Source organism: Myotis davidii, unplaced genomic scaffold, assembly GCF_000327345.1.
Source record: "Myotis davidii unplaced genomic scaffold, ASM32734v1 scaffold187, whole genome shotgun sequence".
Taxonomy (NCBI): domain Eukaryota; kingdom Metazoa; phylum Chordata; class Mammalia; order Chiroptera; family Vespertilionidae; genus Myotis; species Myotis davidii.
This window is the reverse complement of record NW_006383018.1, coordinates 6422968-6438892: the sequence shown is the minus strand read 5'-3', so window position 1 is coordinate 6438892 and position 15925 is coordinate 6422968. Positions and strand designations below refer to the sequence as shown.

The window sequence follows — 15925 nt, the reverse complement described above, 5'->3', positions numbered from 1 at the left end:
GCGTAGTATTCTATCATGTAGATGTACCACAGTTTTCTAATCCATTCTTGTACTGATGGGCACTTGGGCTGTTTCCAGATCTTAGTTGTGGTGAATTGTGCTGCTATGAACATAGGGGTGCGTATATCCTTTCTGATTGGAGTTTCTGGTTTCTTGGGATATATTCCTAGTAGTGGGATCACTGGGTAAAATGGGAGTTCCATTTTTAGTTTTTTGAGGTAGCTCCATACTGTTCTCCACAGTGGCTGCACCAGTCTGCATTCCCACCAGCAGTGCAGAAGGATTCCTTTTTCTCCACATCCTCACACCTGTCAGAATGGCTATCATCAACAATTCTTTTCTTTTAAATACGTTTTGTTTTTGTTCTTGTTTTTGTTTTTTGCGAGAGAGAGAAAAAAAAATCATACCAAATCACATACCTTTCTGGTATCTGTGACATGCCTAAGATACCAGAGTATTCATTGGCCTGTTGTGTATATGAAACCACTTTGACGTTGCCAGAGGATTTGTTTACGCACATCCATAGCCTTCAGGTTTCTTGTACCATTTTGAGAGAGGTAAGATGTTCTTTTTTGTTTTATTTAAGCCTTTCTTTATTCAGATCATTAAATTTTTTAAATGTCTCTTCTCTAGCCCGGCTGGTGTGGCTCAGTGATTGGGCTTCGTCTTATGAACCAGGAGGTCACAGTTGAATTCCCGGTCAGGGCACGTGCCTGGGTTGTGGGCTCAATTCCTATTAGGGGGTGTGCAGAAGGCAGCCGATCAATGATTCTCTCTCATCATTGATGTTTCTCTCTCTCTCTCCCTCTACCTTCCTTTCTGAAATCAATACAAATATATTTTTAAAAACAAAGTGTGCCTTTTCTAGATACTATACACTATATGTGTGATTCACTCTTAACTACCCTATCATCTGTTCAGCGAAAATGGATCAAATATGATTATTTTCTGCCTCTTACTTGCCAGCAAGTGAACCTGGTGACCAATGTGGCTGTATGGTTGCTGGGGCCTGCCCAGAGGGGGTCATGGTGTGTGAAGAGGGGTGGTGAGAATAAAGCAGATAATCAGAACACATTTCTTCTCTGTCCTTCCTCAGTAGTCTGAACGTGTATCTGATTGAAATGCTTCTGGGCAGTTTCATTCACAGCTTTAAGTAGCCTTTGTTTAAAGCAGCGGTTCTCAACCTGTGGGTCGCGACCCCTTTGGGGGTCGAACGACCCTTTCACAGGGGTCGCCTAAGACCATCGGAAAACACATATAATTACATATTGTTTTTGTGATTAATCACTATGCTTTAATTATGTTCAATTGTAACAATGAAATTGGGAGTCACCACAACATGAGGAACTGTATTAAAGAATCGTGGTGTTAGGAAGTTTGAGAACCACTGGTTTAAAGACTCCCAGATCTGCCTTTCCAATCTTGGCCCCTGTGTTAGTTTGCCATAGCAAAATACTACAAGTTAAGTGACTTAAAAAAAAAAAAAGTACTGCCTCACAGTCTGGAGCTAAGATCAAGGTGTTGGCAAGGTTGGTTCCTTTGGAGGGACAACTTGCTCCATGCCTTCCTTTTAGCTTCTGTGGTTTGCTGGCAATCTTCTGTGTTCTTGGTTTATAGAAGCATCACCCTGACCTCTGCCTTCATCTTCACATGGCATTCTCCCAGTGCGCATGACTAGTCACATTGGATCAGGTGCCTGCCCTACTCCACTAGGAGCTCATCTTAACTAAGTACATCTGCAACAACCCTATCTATATATAAAAGGCTAAGTGTCCGTCTGTTCGACCGGTAGCTATGACGGCACTGACCACCAGGGGCAGACGCTCAACGCAGAAGCTGCCGTGGCATGCACTGGCCATTTAAAAATAAACGGCACCATGGACCTGGCGCTGACAAACCAATACTTGGTTTCCCCCAAGTGGGACACAGGCCCCAGAGTGACACCCCACAAAATCCCAGCCAACGCTGCCAAGACCCCATGGTGCAAAATGTGGCCCACAGCCCAGCCCAACCCAGCAACGGTCGCTGTGGGCGCCGGGTTAATGACATCACGTAGCAACACCCGGCTTCTTCTCCCTAGTGACCAGCATCCTTGGAGTTTCTTGTTTGTCCATATATATATATGATATGCTAAGTGTCCAGGTAATGACATCATGTAGCAACACCTGGCTTCCTCTCCCTAGCAACTAGCCTCCTTATAGTTTCTTTAGATCAGGAACACAACTTGCTTTATAGCCAGGTAGAAACATTTTACAGTTTAACCACATGTCTGTGAAGTGTTTTCTCGTGCCTCATCTCATTTGATCCTCACAGAAGTCCTGGATTAGGTAGAAAGGAGACCTAGTAGAATCCTGTTTTCTTTTCATTAGCAAGATGTGAATAGCAATATTAAAATATTTCTTCTAATTAATTCCCTTTCAGTGTGCACAAGTCCATGCACCAGGACACAGTTTTTAAATAAGCTCCTATTCTGAGGTACTAGAGGTTAGGACTTCAGCAGAGGTTGCAGGGGAACATAGTTCAACTTGTATCAGCCTCTCTCCTGAGTTTCATGCTGGTCCTTTTGGATTCCTTCTGGATACCATACCTCAGTGTCCCACTGGTACCTCACATTTAACCTGGTCAGAATCAGTCTTACTCTCTCATTTCCCTTTCTACCTGTTCCTTTCTCCCCCCTTTATCTTTGATGATATCATCATCCCACTCAGTTACCTAGGTTAGAAGTCGTGGAGTGACTTGGCCTATTTCTTCATCTTCAGCCTCTGAAATCCAGTTTCTACCAGGAGTTGCCATTTCTGCCTCCACTGTGTTGCTCGTGAGCCACATGCAGTTCTTTGGCCCCTTGAGTGTGGCTCTTCCACAAAATACCACGTGCGGGCGCACACGTACAGTGCGATTGAAACTTCATGGCCCATGCTCAGAAGTCGGTATTTTGTGGAAGAGCCACATTCAAAGGGCCAAAGAGCCGCATGTGGCTCGCGAGCCATGGTTTGCCGACCACTGCGTCTAGCCCTTCCTCGTTTTTCAGTCCTGGTGCTCTGGCCCTGGGTGAGAACCCTGCTAGCCCTCACTGTCATGCTGTCTCCCCACTCTTGTCTTTCCTCTGTTAAATTCATCTTCCACACCTGTTCCTTTTCTAAAATAAAGATGTGAACCTGATGTTTATCAACCCCACAACCTCAGTGACTTCTCATTGCCTGCAGAAAAGTCAAGGTTCTGTAAATTGGCCTTGAAGGCCCTTCACAGGTGGCTGTCATGACAGCGCAAGCCACTTCTTTACTCTTTGTGACGGACATCCTTCTCGAAACATAGCATTTGTCCTGACTTTGCTCTGTTGCTACCTCAGTGTGGCACAGCCTCTCTGGGCCCTTCTCTCTATCTTCTTATACCAGTTGGAATCCTCTCTCAGTGAAATGGAAACCAGGGCACACGGCTCTTAGGCCCAAATGCCAGAAGCCAATTGTTCACTTTATACTAGTCATTAAGTTCCAGTTTTCTCCAAAGCAAAACGAGGAGGTTGAAGTAGATGAGCTCTAAGATCTTGTCAGCTTTAAAATGTCTTCTTTAAATGCCAGACCTCTAGGAAGCATTGCCCAATTCTAGCAAAATAAATCTCCTTCTTTTGTGCCCTTCAGTGGTTTTATTTCTTTTACTGTGACCCTCGGCTCTTGCATTCTGGTGGGTATATATGCACATGACTTCCTCTCCTTCCCCCACAGGTTATAAGCTCCTTTGGGCCAATCAGGAAGGTTTGACTCGAATTAGCTTCCCTCCCCCTCGGATCTGGAGCATAGATTCTCAGTGGGACAGACTGTGTAGTAGAGGATAATACGTTCTGGGCACGTATTCTTCTGTAACATGTGTTGCACTTGAATGTTCCCATGCACTTGTAAGGATGGTTTTGGGTGGTGAATGACAGTGATAGTGTATTGGAACACAACACGAGTTTCTCCTTTCTTTGTGACATTGTTATAACCAGGTGACATTTCTGGGAACAGCTAAGGTAGCTTTGTAAGACATTGTATAAAATGTGGTCTATCAGATGTTTAGAAGTAATTAAATATTCCGTGAAACATAGGAACGTGCTCCTGATTTCTTCTCCCCTCTATTAGCATCCAGAAACTTGGACTATCTTAACGTACCATTGACATAGTTGGATATTTAAAATGCAAAATAGTGGCAAAGAACATTTTTAGAAAAGATTTTGTGGCTTTGTTTACCTCTTGAAAGTCAAAGCATCCATGGCCTATCATGTTCTTCTTATCAGATAAATTTGATCATGTCAGGACCTTGCTCAGAAACTTTCAATCACTCCTGTACTTGTCTTCAGGCATATCTCTGGTCTTATACTTCTCATCTCATTTTACAGTGTCCTCTTTAATGCACCCCATCATACAGACCCAGCCGGTTTCTCACCATTCTCCTTGTACATGCCCAGCTTTCTTGCACCTACCTTGCTGCGGGCATGCCCCTGCTGAAAGTACCTTCCTTTTTAAAAAATATATTTGTATTGATTTCAGAGAGGAAAGGAGAGGGAGAGAGAGATAGAAACATCAGTGATGGAGAGAGAATCATCGATCAGCTGCCTCCTGCACACCACACACTGGGGATCGAGCCCGCAACCTGGTCATGTGCCCTGACCAGAATTGAACCGTGACCTCCTGGTTCATAGGTCAATGCTCAACCACTGAGCAACATTGGCCAGGCAGAAATACCCTCCCTTTTGCGCCCATGACTGCATACCTCAATTTCACTCATTTTCCAGGTCCAGCTCACATTCCATTTCTGCAACAAAGCCTTCTTTGATTTTTTACCAGAATTCTGCTTTCACGCTGGTCTCTGTCTTACGATTTGTCTTTCCTGCATATTATTTCTACATTAGTATTATATCTACCTGACAGGTTCCTCCCTGTCACATTCTATGTCTGATTTATCTGTTTTCGTCCCCCTTTGCCACTATCATTCCTAGTTTAATCCACACGGGTCAGTAGACGTCAATAATGAATGAATCTCTGTGAGGCATTCTTCCATAGTGTATAAAGAAATCATTAATGAATGACAAAGCTGCTCCATTTGCTGTTGTACAATCACATCTTCATCTAAGTATCCGAGCTTCAATTCTGGAATCCAGCACTATGCCTGAAACAAAAGTGATATGTTGGGGAAAAGTTACATTTAAAATTATAATGCATCTATAATGTGTCACCGTATCTTCAAACCTGTCGCCCCTTTTAGATTCGGTACGTTGTCATTTCAGTCCACTGTATGTAAAAGGAAATGTTAAGTGTTTTTAGCTTTGAATTTTATTTTTTTTCCTTAGTGCATATTTGCGCATGCTTTTGTCTCCCGCAGGCTACTGACTTTATGCTTTGTGCTTGTTTTGTGTTGCAGATTAATATCCTTTCAAGAATTTGTAGCATTTGAATCTGTCCTGTGCGCCCCGGATGCTTTGTTCATGGTGGCCTTTCAGCTGTTTGACAAAGCTGGCAAAGGAGAAGTGACATTTGGTAAGGGGCGTGAGTGTGTGCACACCCAAGCAAGTGCAGGCTTGTGTGAGCTGCTCTTTTTCCCCATGGAATGGAATGTATGGAAGTTGCTTTTAAGAAATTAGTATATCCCTTTTAGCAAAGCTATCAGTGTTTGGGGGCTGCAGTTTAACTGTCTCCCTGCTTGAAAAGCTAAGTTTCTGGCTTAGTAGTTTGATGCTCTGGTTTCGTTTTAAGGTGAGTTAGGATGTGGCAGGACTTTTTCCCAGAGTCGGAGAGCGTGAGAGCTAGACGGGACTTCTGTTCATATCTTCACAGTCAGCACTGCTTTCTTTCCACTGACAGAATGAGGAAGTTCATCAACTGCCCGAGAACAGGAGGTACTCCTGTCCCCATGACTTCCTGTCCTCACCTTGTCCTCAGCGGGTAGCTTCAGGCCAGAGGTGCTGCACAGGATGGTAGTCCCCGGAGAACGCTGTTCTTCTAAACAGCACGTTCCCCCCACAGCTGGGCGGGCAGCGCCTACCGTGCTGCTGCTGTCTTTGTTCTGAAAGGCAGAACCATCTTCCTGGATTAGCTGCAAAGCCGCAGAAAACCCTGAAGTCTTTGAAGTATTAGAAGAAAGGGAAGACCAGGAAGTGGCTGGGGGCAGTAGTCAGTTCTTTTCTAAAAGAAACAGCCCACCAAAGCCAGATTTGACCGAGAACACTATGTTTCCCTGGACTGGGGGTGTCCGGCATCGGTCTTCTGTGCATGTGAACCATCATACACAACAGTGCCCGTGAAGAGTTTGGGAGCCCTTTGGGGCATACGGATTGTGCATTCAGGGGAGATGGCTAATGCGCCCATTTTTAAGGTCTTTATTCATAGTTTCCAATGCACTTAGACCTCTTGGGCTTGTCCTACTGGATGGATGATGAGAAATGGTAGGAACTACAGATGGTGTAATAGAACACCATCCATTCTGGGATGGTTCTGGAACTGGAGAAACTTAGCCTCCTCCAACTCTGCCACTTTTGCCTCTGAGCTAAGTTAATTATCCTCTCCAGTCTTCCTTTTCCTTATTGGAATCGAAGATAACTACACTAAGTGTAGGTAAGAAGTATAATAGATTTATCCCAGCAGCCTGCCCCCTCTCCCACCCACTGTTCCATGTTCATATGACATGCCAGTTATTTAAGGCTCAATACGCGAGGGCAGAAGCAAAACACATGTATTTGCCTGTTTTTGTTTCATATAATCTGGAAGCTTATATGCTTTCCATGAACACTTCCTGAGGATTACTTAATATTTAAAAATCCCTGAATAATGTTAGGTTTTTTGTTTTGTTTTGTTTTTCATCACCTAATTCCTCTTAGCATCGCTGTAACCACAACTTCTCAGTGGAACATCAATGAAAAATGTCCCCACTGAAACCTTTTATTTATATATATATATATATATAATTGATTTTTTACAGAGAGGAAGGGAGAGAGATAGAGAGTTAGAAACATCAATGAGAGAGGAACATCGATCAGCTGCCTTCTGCACATCTCCTCCTGGGGATGTGCCTGCAACCAAGGTACATGCCCTTGACCGGAATCGAACCTGGGACCTTTCAGTCCGCAGACCGACGCTCTATCCACTGAGCCAAACCAGTTTTGGCCCCACTGAAATCTTTAAGTAATAAAGGAGCAGCCAGCTCATGGTGGCATTGATGTACCCGGTGGAAGCCAGTTTGGGGAACATGTCATGAGAGCGTTTCCTGGGGATACACAAGGCGAGCCTGTGAGTTTGAGTGTGTTGAGCATAGGTGTGTTCTCCGTCTTCCTCCTTCTGCAGCAGATCTGGAGGAAGAGAGCGGGGTTGAGACTGGGGACTGAGAAACGGACTTCAGATGTTTTCCTTCACTGTGACCGATCTTCCCTTCCTGGCATGAAGTGCCAAGGGACGTTGCTGCCACCAGCCACACCACCGGCTGGCGGAGGAAAGAAACAAAGGACTTTCACCAGTGCCAAGGTTTCTGCCTCTCACCAGTGGTTTGTTGATGGGCAGGTCATTTCAACATTCTGAGCTTCATTTGGCTCGTCTGTAATAACCTACTTACAGGTCTACGTAATGATGAAAAGATCTACTCATATGAAGGTGCTATCTGGAAAACAAAGGCCTTTATAAAAATAATATTGCTAAAAAAATAACTTGTAAGAGCAAGGGCAGGTCTACTTTCTCCTCCTCCTCCTCCTCTTCTTCTTCTGCTCCTTCCTATCCTCTCTCCTCTCCTCCCTTCTCTTCTTGCCCACATTTTTATTTTTATTTTTTATCTTCATCCTAGGATACTTTTTCCATTGATTATATTTTAAGAGAATGGAGGGGAGGGAAGTGTGTGGGGGGGAAGAGAGAGAAATACATAGATGTGAGAGAGACACATCGATTGGTTGCCTCCCCTTCACACCTCGACCAGAGCAGGGATTGAGCCCTTAACTGGGAATCCAGCCCGAGGCACTTCGGTCTGTGGGCCTATACTCTAACCACTGGGAAAACTGTTCAGGGCACCGCCCCACACCCCCTTTATTTTTAGCTTGCAGTTTAACCCCTAGCCATTAACCAATAATTTGCTTACCACCTGTTCTGGGTTGTACACTGCCCCATCTCTGAAGGTATAAGAGATTGAAGTAAAGAATTGGGGCTCCCAAGGATGTTAAATTCTAGTCACATCATTTGTTGCATATGGAGAAGAAAGCGCAGCCCTCTCCAGTACTGTGCCTTCCACAGGTAACTTGTTTCACAGTCAGTCTCGCACAGAAAGACAGCAGGGTACACTCTGTATCCATTTACGATGAGCTGATGGGATCCTCACCCTGTGGGTGTCATCAAATGTGTCCTGGGCTTTTTTGAGCTCTTAATCCCTATTTAGGATTAACTGAAAGTGCTATGAGTAGTACAAAGAAGATACCCAAATGACCATCCAATTCCAAAATAACAGCTGACCTTCAACACTTCATAAGGTAGGGCAGAGCCATCCTGGAGGTGGGTGCTGTAGGTAACAGGCTTTTGACAGGTAAACAAAGTCATGGGACTTGGGGGGAGCCTAAGGAGTGTTTTGACAGCAGGTACCTTTTAGAAGAATCTAGCAATTAGTATGTTGGGCCGAAAAGAGGACTTAGTCAATCCTGGTCTCATCGACCCCCAGTATGAAGAGATCCTCAGTCTATGACATGTCTGTCTGTCCATATATGGCTGTTTGAGATACAAGCACTGTCACTCACTCTACCTCTGGTTACTTCCTTAGCCCCTTGTCAGTCCTTCACCCAAGAACGAGCCTTTTGTATTTCTGAAGGCTGTCTACCTGAGTGTGTGTCTTTTGGCGGGGTGAGCATGGAGTGGTGAGAGAGGAAGGGCCCCTTTTTTTACCTCTCAGAACGGCTCAGTCATTGGAGGTCATGGGGTGAGCATGGTTTTCTCACTCTAAGAGGGTCATCTGGGGCCTTCCTGTGGGCTGCAGGGAAGGCTGGCGTGCAGCTGCAGATTTGGGTGCCTCCCAGCGTGGCCTCCGAGCCTCGCATTTCACCCAGAGGAGCACAGTAACACTTTCATCTGTCTACGTAGTGGATTTCCGCGTAAGAGCTTGTCTGAAGCAGGGCTGGCTCACTAAGCACAGCAAGCATCAGTGTTGGTCTACAAGCCGGGAGTGTTAGTGCTCCCACTACTCGTATCCCAGTGCTCAGCAAACAAAAGTCAGGTGGAGTGAGGGAGAGACCCCCAGTGTCCTATTTCAAGGAACTCGTTCCTGTTTTCTCTGAGGCCTTGTTTATATTCACCACCTTTCCATGCCTAGCCCACTCCCTGTGTTTGCTACAATGAAAAGATCTTCATTCCCTCAGTTTTGTTCCTTTGACCTAGACCAGTGGTCAGCAAACTCATTAGTCAACAGAGCCAAATATCAACAGTACACTGATTGAAATTTCTTTGAGAGCCAAATTTTTTAAACTTAAACTATATAGGTAGGTACATTGTTATTAACTTACCTAAGGCTTAGGAAGAGCCACACTCAAGGGGCCAAAAAGCTGCATGTGGCTCTCGAGCCGCAGTTTGCCGAACAGGGACCTAGATCATTGTGTTCTGTTTCCTTTGAGGCAAAACATACTTATAACAGTCTTGTTCTTACCATGTTTTCTTATTTTGATTCCTGATATTTGTAAATGACCTTGAGATAGCATGTACCCTTTTATTCCTACTTCTTTTGCTTAAGTTTTATTTGTAATATTCATCCAGGTCTTTTTTTTTTCTATTTTTACTTTGTTTTTTTTTGTTTGTTTGTTTTGTTTTGTTTTGTTTGCTGTATATAGTATTCCATTGTGTAAACTTTTCCTTATTTACTCTTTCTAAATGTTGATAGACATTTGCACATTTCTAATTTGGCTCCTGCAAATAATGTGCTTATACATACATAGATTTGGTGTGTGTCTGTGTCTGTGTGTCTGTGTGTATGTGTGTGTAGGCATTTCTAGGAGTAGAATTGCTAGGTCATAGGAAAATGTGTATATTTAGTTTCAGTAGATACTGCCAAGCTGGTTTCCAAAGCATAGGGTCCCATTCTGGGTTCACAGTTAGATTTTTGTCCAGGAGCTCCTGCTGTGATGGAAGTGAACGTGGTATGCTCTGGGAAAAGGGACAGGGGACAGGCTAGATGGCAGGAGGAAATGTGTGGAAACAACCCACTTCAGTCATTTTGGTTCAAGTTGCAGAAAATGATGAGAGTTAAAAGTATGGAAATGAGAAGTTTTGAAGGTAAGCACCCAGATTTAATAATAAATTAAAAAGCTAAAGGAATATAAGTATTGGAATAGAAGAAGTCAGGGTCTGGTCTGGGCTCAGCTATTTACTCTGTGTCTATGTGTGTGGAACCACATGGTGTAATTTATTTCTTATCTCTGTAAAGAGTCTTGGAAAATGAAATACTATTCAAAAAGATAACTTAGGGGGGAAATGGGTTAAGGAGCCTTATTGGGGGGAATTTTTTTTGTTAATATTGATTCTGATTTAGTGTTTCACACACACACAAATGTATTAATGTGGTATTATTGCCCGATAATGATTTTATTTTATATAATTTGGGGACCTGAGTATACCTTCTTACCCACATTCCAACGGAGAATAAGACTCCTGGGTGAGAACAGTGTGCTTTTGGAAGTAAATGACCTCCACGCTGATAAAGGTTGTGGCGTGCCCTGGTACTGAGGGTCTCGCCTGAGATCCCTAGGCTCTTCAGAAGCTGTTCCAATTCATCGGGTCAAAAACCCTCTGTTTACGAAAAGCTAAATACGGATTTGCACGATTGACCATAATGGCTTCAATTTTGCAAGATAGTAGTATCAGAGAGCACTTCCAGTTGGTGGGATAATTTGAAAATCGCCCATGCTTCAAATGGCTAAAATATTGTCCCTTTTCCTACTTCACCACTCCACTTTAAAAACAGGGACTGGGCTGGGGTGGAGGAGGCCTGTGGAGAAGGTGGGAGGATGTCAACTGGAGAGGAAGTCTCCATTGCCCTGGAAGCTCCTCCTTAGTTAACGACCGATGAAAGTGACCCTCTCCTCAGAAGACTGCCGGTGTGGAGAGCCCGGACTGGGGGCTTCTTCGTGTGTGTGTGTGTGTGTGTGTGTGTGTGTGTGCAGATGAAAGGAGAAGAGAATTTGCAATAAGGAAAGAAGGCATGGAGAACACAAAGCTAACAGTAAATCCTAAAGCTTGAGGCACTGGGAAAATGTGACTATTTTAAACTGTACTGCTCACTTAAAAATAGTCAAATTATACCATTATTCTTTCCGTGAGAGAGAGAGAGAGATAAAAATACGGTTTTTCTAAATTGGAAAATTTGCTGTAATCTTGCTGCTAATGACTGATTTCTTCCAACAGTGGCGAGGCAGTTTTTGCTCTGATAGGTCCATCAAGGAAACAAAATCAAGCGCATACTGCACGTTCTCAGAGAAAATTACAGTTTAGGTGTATGTTGGAGGTGGATAGTTAGACATTTTAATTGAAATAAAACAGTTTTACACTAATATGGGATCACTGTGGGTATATGTTTATGGTACCTCTGCTCTTGAAAGCATTTAAGGTGGGTGAAATGTATGTTAAAGCTTTTGCAAGAAAATTCCATTTTATAACATCCATCTAAGGAAACTAGCATTACTTCATTTTTTAAACAATATAGATAGTATGTTTGAATTTAGAGGATGAATTTGGATTCTTTGTACCCCTTTAAGCATTTCAAAGGGCTGGAGCTTTTTGGTTGTGGACTTCTCTCATGGCGGGGAACTTCCCTTCAAGGGCGATTAACACAGCCAATGGTTAAAGGCAGGGTGACCACAGTTGGCTCTATGCCTCCACACGCCATTTTCACTGACCTACTTTTGATGTTTTGAAAGACTGCAAATGATTTATTCTGTCCGTTTGGAAATGACTTTTTCTAGCAGATGGAAACATCTCGGTTGGCCTCTGTTGCTGTTGGTTTAGTCAGCGGTTCTCAACCTGTGGATCGCGACCCCTTTGGGGGTCGAACGACCCTTTCACAGGGGTCGCCTAAGACCATCGGAAAACACATATATAATTACATATTGCTTTGTGATTAATCACTATGCTTTAATTATGTTCAATTTGTAACAATGAAATCGGGGGTCATCATAACATGAGGAACTATATTAAAGGATCGTGGCATTAGGAAGGTTGAGAACCACTGGTTTAGGTGATGGCATGGGGCAGAGATTAATAACGAATGCTCAATCCCAGCCAGCCTTAACTTTTTCTGTTGTTGTTAACCAACATTCGCTACTATGATTTCAGTAGTGTGTTCATCTTTGAGGGTTTATAGGTCCAGCAGGTGTTAGAATAGGAAGGATTGTTATTTGGATGGCAGGCCGTGGGTTCTCCTTGTGATAGCGAGGGGGAGTGTTCATGACAACTGTGGGCTCCCTGGCTCCATCTCAGATCCGTGGAATCAGAATCTTTGGTTGTGGGGCTTGGGAAGGTGTTTTGAAGGCGCTGTGCCTGGGGGCGGGTTCACCCTGCCATTGAACAATGGCTGGTGTGTAGTTCACAGCTTTCTTCCTCGGATGTGGGAACAGGCCTAGAGATGGAAGGTGATTGGTTTTGTAGGAATCACGCTGTCTGCTGGCGCTGTTAGAAGGACAGTGTTCTTTTCTAGGATGTCACATGAGCTCATGTCAGGGCAGTCCCATCGCTCTCTTAGTTCAGAACTTGAAGTTTTCAATTAGTCCTAAATTTTACCTGTGCCAGCATCACCTATCGCTTCAATATAATATTCAGTGTGGGCTTGTTTTTTGAAAGATACTTTCCACCACTGTACCTACATGTTCAGAATCAGAATAATAGAGAGTGTACAGCGGCTCAGCGCGAACTCATTTTAATGAGAAGAGCTGCGCGTGCAAAGTACTTGTTCTGTCCTTACGCTGTTTTAATGGCACCCATTTTCCCCCTAGAACTTCCTTGCATGAGTCTGAATTGTAGCCAGAACACTTCTGTCCTCTTCAGACCCTTAACTGTGATTAATATAAAAAGGCACTTGTCAAAAGGGTTTGAAATGGCAACCTTGCTATGGGAGCCTGTGGCAGCAGAGATAGGTCTGCATCCACTTACTCCATTATGTCATTTAACTCAGGAATTCAACAATTTGTCTTTGCTCCCTGCTTAAAAGACGATGGCCGCCTAAGCTGTTGTTAACCACATCAGCAGGGTGGAATATTAGTGCCCTGAGAGCGAAACCACAACTTTCTGGGAGGATTGAGCACACACTGGAGAAGGCCCCCAGTGAAGCTGCTGAGATAAAGTGCGGCCGTTCAGCCGCTCTCCCTTTGCCTCCAAAGCCACTGCTTTTGGGTTTAACAGAAACATCCTTTTTGTGTTTATGTATGAACTAGAGGCCCAGTGCACAAATTCGTGCACAGGTGGGGTCCCGCTGGCCTGCCCCAATCAGGCCAGGTGGGGGGAGAGGCTGTGGGTGGATTTCTGACTAGCCCCGCCCCCAGTAAGGGTGGGGGGGCAATCGGGGGCAGGGACAGCCATGGGGAGGGGCCATGGGTAGTTGGCCAGCCCCGTCCCCTGGTCAAACTCCTGGTTGAAATCTTGATCAAATTCCCGGTCGAGGGGGCAATTTGCATATTAGCCTTTTATTATATAGGATGCACATTTTAGGATCAGAGGGGGTGGGGGGAGAGATATGGCGCAGGTTTGAAATAATGTAGCTTGATGAAAACCTTTTTTATTTTAATGGGAAACTTTTCATTGATTTGCAGCTTCAAAAAGTGAATCTTTGGGAAATTAAAGCACATTAATTTCGTTATTCTGTATGGAAACAAAAACGTAGAAAGTTAAAATTTGCATAAGTGAAGACCTTGATGATTTCAGATTACAGTGTGGTGGAGGCTAAGGAATAAGAGCCCATAGAATTTGTAAAAACAAATTCAGCCTAACCACTTAATGGCATGTGCAAGTAATTTGCCAATTAAATATTTCTAGTTATCTGAAAGATCTTCAAAGTAAAGAGTGGAGGTTCTTAATCTTTTTTAATTTCATACTTTCAGAATCATAATAGAAAATTACTTAGTTTTTCAAATCACTTGTTATTCAAAATTTTAATATATGAATTGAGAAGGATGGAATTTAAATATTTGAGGAAAATTATTGCTTTTTGAGAAACGTATAAACTATGATATTTCCAAATCACACTGTGCCTGATTCTTCTTTATATCATTCATAAATATTTAGTTCCTGGAAAACATCTTTGATTAAAATTAAGACTTTAGATTTTGGAGTTTTACCATTTTAATGGTCACCTACTATGTTTTAGAACACTGTGCTAGACATGCTTAGCCATAGGACAACCCTTGAAGATACATATTTTATTCCCACTTTACAGATTAAGTAGATAATTTGAGTCAGTGTAGGTAATTTGCCTGATGTCACTCATTAGTAAGAGGCAGAGCTGACAGTTTCAGGTTTTTTAAAAGTAGCTTCATTGCACTCATTTAAATTATAATTTAGTGGGTTTTTGTATATTCGCAGATTTGTGCAACCATCGCCACAGTCAATTTTAGAACAGTCTTAGGCAATCACTAATTTACCTTCTGTCTCCATGGACTTACCTATTCTGGACATCTATAATAATAATCTATAATAATAAAAGGGTAATAAAAGGCTAATACGCTAATTAGACCGACCGTCCTTCTAGTGTCATTCCGGATAAAAACCAGGGCCAGAGTGAAGCAGCCCGGGTCCCGGGCGCCTGCCATCAGCAGCCAGGGTTGTTTCTATGAATATTGCTATGAACATTTGTGCACAAGCTTTTGGGTGGGCTTATATTTTCATTTCTTTTGGATATATAGCTAGAAGTAGAATTGCTGAGTCATATGATAACTGTGTTTAACTTTTTGAAGAACTGATAAACTGTTCCAAAGTAGCTGCATCATTTTACATTCCCACCAGCAGTGTGTAGGGGTTTCCGTTTTTTCATATCCTCACCCACACACATTTATTATTAATGGAGGTTAAGTGGTATCTCATTGTGGTTTTAATTTACATTTTCTTAATGGCTCATAATATCAAGCATCTTGTCATATGTTTATTGACCTTTTGTATATGTGGATTTTTTTTTCTTTAGGAATATCTACTCCAGCCCTGGCAGGCATTACTTAGTGGTTAGAGCATCAACTCATGCCTAAGGGTCACGGGTTCAATTCCTGATCAAGGGCAGATACCTGGGTTGCAGATTCAATCCCCAGCCCCGGATGGGTCATGTATGGGAGGCAACCAATCCATGTGTCTCTCTCACATCAATGTTTCTCTCTCCTCTCTCTCTCTCTTTCTTCCCTCCCCTTCCTTTCCTCTCTCTCTCTCTCTCTCTCTTTCTCTCTCAAATAAATAAATAAATAAATAAATAAAAATAAAAATCAATCAACCAATCAATGGAAAAAAATATCCTTGGGTGAGGATTAACAAAAAAAGAAAAGAAAAATATCTACTCAAATCTTTTGCCTATTTTTAAAATTGGGTGATTTTTCTTTTTTTATTGAGTTGTGATAGTTATATGTTCCAGAGTTCTTTATCAGATAATATGATTTGCAAAAATTTTCTCCAATTCTGTAGTCTGTTTTTTTCACTTTTATTGAATACAGAAGTTTTAAATTTTGAAGTCCAATTTACCTATTATTTTCCTTCGTTGCTTGTGTTTTTGGTGGCATCTCTAAGAAACCATTTTCTAATCTGGAGTACAAAGATTTTTGTTTGTTTTTTTTCCTCTAAGAATATCACAGTTTAACCTCTTTATGTTTAGATCTTTGCTCCATTTTGGATTAGCTTTTATATGTGGTGTAAGGTTGGGTTCTAACTTTTTTCTTCTGTGTGTGATATCCAGTTGTCCCAGCACCATTTGCTGAAAAGGCTAA

General features: G+C 42.8%; 1 protein-coding gene across 2 annotated transcripts in view; it reads left to right on the top strand.

Annotated features, from left to right (window-relative positions):
- SLC25A13 (solute carrier family 25 (aspartate/glutamate carrier), member 13) overlaps positions 1–15925 on the top strand; it is a 132979-nt gene that overhangs the window by 32968 nt on the left and 84086 nt on the right. The window contains exon 3 of one of the 2 annotated variants that reach the window (XM_015558315.1): positions 5392–5507. The exons of the other annotated variant lie outside the window; for it this stretch is intronic. Coding sequence (XP_015413801.1) covers positions 5392–5507 — 116 coding nt within the window. The remainder of the gene's footprint in view (positions 1–5391; positions 5508–15925) is intronic. 2 annotated transcript variants of the gene reach the window in all.